Source organism: Nerophis lumbriciformis, linkage group LG17 (assembly GCF_033978685.3).
Source record: "Nerophis lumbriciformis linkage group LG17, RoL_Nlum_v2.1, whole genome shotgun sequence".
In the NCBI taxonomy this organism is placed as follows: Eukaryota; Metazoa; Chordata; class Actinopteri; order Syngnathiformes; family Syngnathidae; genus Nerophis; species Nerophis lumbriciformis.
In genome coordinates, this window is record NC_084564.2 from 11000001 (window position 1) to 11002777 (window position 2777).

The window sequence follows — 2777 nt, forward strand, 5'->3', positions numbered from 1 at the left end:
CTCTGTCGGGCTGAGAGGAAACTGCCGGGCTGCGCAGAACCAAGGCGATGACGACCAAGATGGCGGGACCCGGACCAGGCTGCATGTCTGCTGAAAGAGAAGGAAGAACCACACAACATCAAAGATCAAATACTGGATGGGACAGTTCTCGTCAGACAAAAGCTGTCCTATCTAGTTTTTGAGCATGGTCTGAATAAGCTGCGTGGCTCTGACCTGATGGACGACAACATTCACAGACACACAGCATGAGCTGAAACCCTCGATGGGACAGTTCTAGTCAGATAAAAGCTGTCCTATCTAGTCTTTGAGCATTGACTGATGAAGCTGATCGAGCATGGCCGGATGGACGACAACATTCACAGACACACAACATGAGCTGAAACCCAAGATGGGACAGTTCTAGTCAGATGCCTATCTAGTCTTTGAGCATTGACTGATGAAGCTGCTCAAGCATGGCCAGACACCGACACACAACATCAAAGCTGAAACTCTAGATAGGACAGTTATAGTCAGAAGAAATATGTCCTATCCAGTGTTTGAGCATGGACTGATGAAGCTACTTTGTTAAGAGAACACAATGACCTGATTAACGACAACATTTACACACACACACAACATCAAAGCTGAAACAATAGATTGGACAGTTATAGTCAGAAGAAAGATGTCCTATCCAGTATTTGAGCATGTACAGATGAAGCTACTAAATTAAGAGAACACAATGACCTGATGAACGACCTTATTCACACTCACACAACATGAGCTGAAACTCGAGATAAGACAGTTTTAGTCAGACAAAAGCTGTCCTATCTGGTATTTGAATGAATTGATTAAGCTGCTTGGTTAAGAGAACACAATGACCCGATGAATGGCAACATTCACAGACAGACAACATCAAAGCTAAAACACTTGATAGGATAGTTATAGTCAGAAGAAAGCTGTCCTATCTGGTCTTTGCAACATCAAAGCTAAAACACTTGATAGGATAGTTATAGTCAGAAGAAAGCTGTCCTATCTGGTCTTTGAGCATTGACTGATGAAGCTACTTACCATACCATACCATACCAACAATTAAGAGAACACAATTACACAACATCAAGGCTAAACACTTGATAGGACAGTTATAGTCAGAAGAAAGCCGTCCTATCTGGTCTTTGAGCATTGACTGATGAAGCTACTTACCATACCATACCATACCAACAATTAAGAGAACACAATGACCTGATGAACGCCAACATTCACAGACAGACAACATCAAGGCTAAACACTTGATAGGACAGTGCTAGTCAGCAGAAAGCCGTCCTATCTGGTCTTTGAGCATTGACTGATGAAGCCACTCGATTAGGACCTGATGCATGGCAACATTCACAGACACACAACATCAAGGCTAAAACACTTGATAGGACAGTTTTAATCAGAAGAAAGCTGTCCTATCTGGTCTTTGAGCATTGTTTGATGAAGCTACTTACCATACCATACCACACCAACTTATTTTTATGAAAACACAGTGACCTGATGAACTACAACATTCACAGACACACAACATCAAAGCTAAAACACTTGATAGGATAGTTATAGTCAGAAGAAATCTGTCCTATCTGGTCTTTGAGCATTGACTGATGAAGCTACTTACCATACCATACCATACCAACAATTAAGAGAACACAATGACCCGATGAACGGCAACATTCACAGACACACACAACATCAAGGCTAAAACACTTGATAGGACAGTTTTAGTCAGAAGAAAGCTGTCCTATCTGGTCTTTGAGCATTGACTGATGAAGCCACTCGATTAGGACCTGATGCACGGCAACATTCACAGACACACAACATGAAACGTGCATACTTGCTTCTTCTGCTTCTGCCGCTGGTTCTGGTTCTGGTTCTGGTCGGGGATCGGAGCCGGTCTGTGGTGGCGCTCGTCTACCTGCGGCTCTTTTGAAGGCTCGAGCCCCTCCCCCCCGCCACCGTGCCTGCGTGTGATTGACAGCTGAGCGCGCAGGAGACGCAGGAATGTTGACCAAACTTCCATTAGTGCCAAATGGCTTGTGAACAATAAAACAATAAAAGAGGCGCGAGGCGGAGAATTAACGGAGCGTTAGCGGATTAGCAGACTTCATTAGCGGGCGCCAATATTTCCATTAAGCAAAGCGCTCGCCCACTCCACTGCTCCGTCTTTAGTGGAGCCAAATGTTCTGCCATCAAGACGGCAAACATTTGTGTGACCATTGTTTTCTGGTTTCAATGTTGCACGCGGCTGATACATGGAATTATCGATCCGATACCAAGTAATCAATGACATCATTACATGACGCTGAATGCACGCCCTTTACACTAAATTCCAAAGTAGGAATTACAAATAATAAATAATCATAAGTCCAATATTTTCTAAACTTTACAACCTCTTGAATACAGTTTTTATTATAATGAGAAGTATATCAGATTGTGGAAGACTTGCTCCTCCGGGTTCTTCAGGCCACCAATCACGGACATGACAGCTGCATTCATAGTTCTGAGCAAGGATTTATTTTTCAATAAATGTTCTTTGTGTTCCTTTTCAGTCCTCGCTCTCTCGTGCTCGTACTCGTACTCGATAAACCGGCCCAGGTGTGCCATCTACGCACCTGTCGCTAATCTGGCACACCCTGCATCGCTGCAGGTCCGCAGGCCACGCCCCCCCACACAGATACATCAAACCTCGGATTCAGGAGGAACTGTGTGGTTTTCGTCCTGGTCGTGGAACTGTGGACCAGCTCTATACTATCGGCAGGGTCCTT

At 44.3% G+C, this 2777-nt stretch overlaps 1 protein-coding gene across 8 annotated transcripts in view; it reads right to left on the reverse strand.

Annotated features, from left to right (window-relative positions):
* Positions 1-2222, reverse strand: part of sst1.2 (somatostatin 1, tandem duplicate 2) — a 2739-nt gene extending 517 nt beyond the window's left edge. Inside the window, exons 1-2 of one of the 8 annotated variants that reach the window (XM_061972016.1) lie at positions 1851-2222; positions 1-90 (exon numbers count right to left, since the gene is read on the reverse strand). The exon at positions 1-90 is cut by the window's left edge and continues 92 nt beyond it. In XM_061972016.1, the coding sequence (XP_061828000.1) occupies positions 1-85 (85 nt within the window). In that variant the 5' untranslated portion in view covers positions 86-90; positions 1851-2222. Of the gene's footprint in view, positions 91-1047; positions 1077-1179; positions 1371-1466; positions 1518-1630; positions 1797-1846 lie in introns of those variants that run through there. The other 7 variants (XM_061972015.1, XM_061972014.1, XM_061972017.1 and 4 more) reach the window with 7 other exon arrangements.
* Positions 2223-2777: the final 555 nt, after the last annotated feature.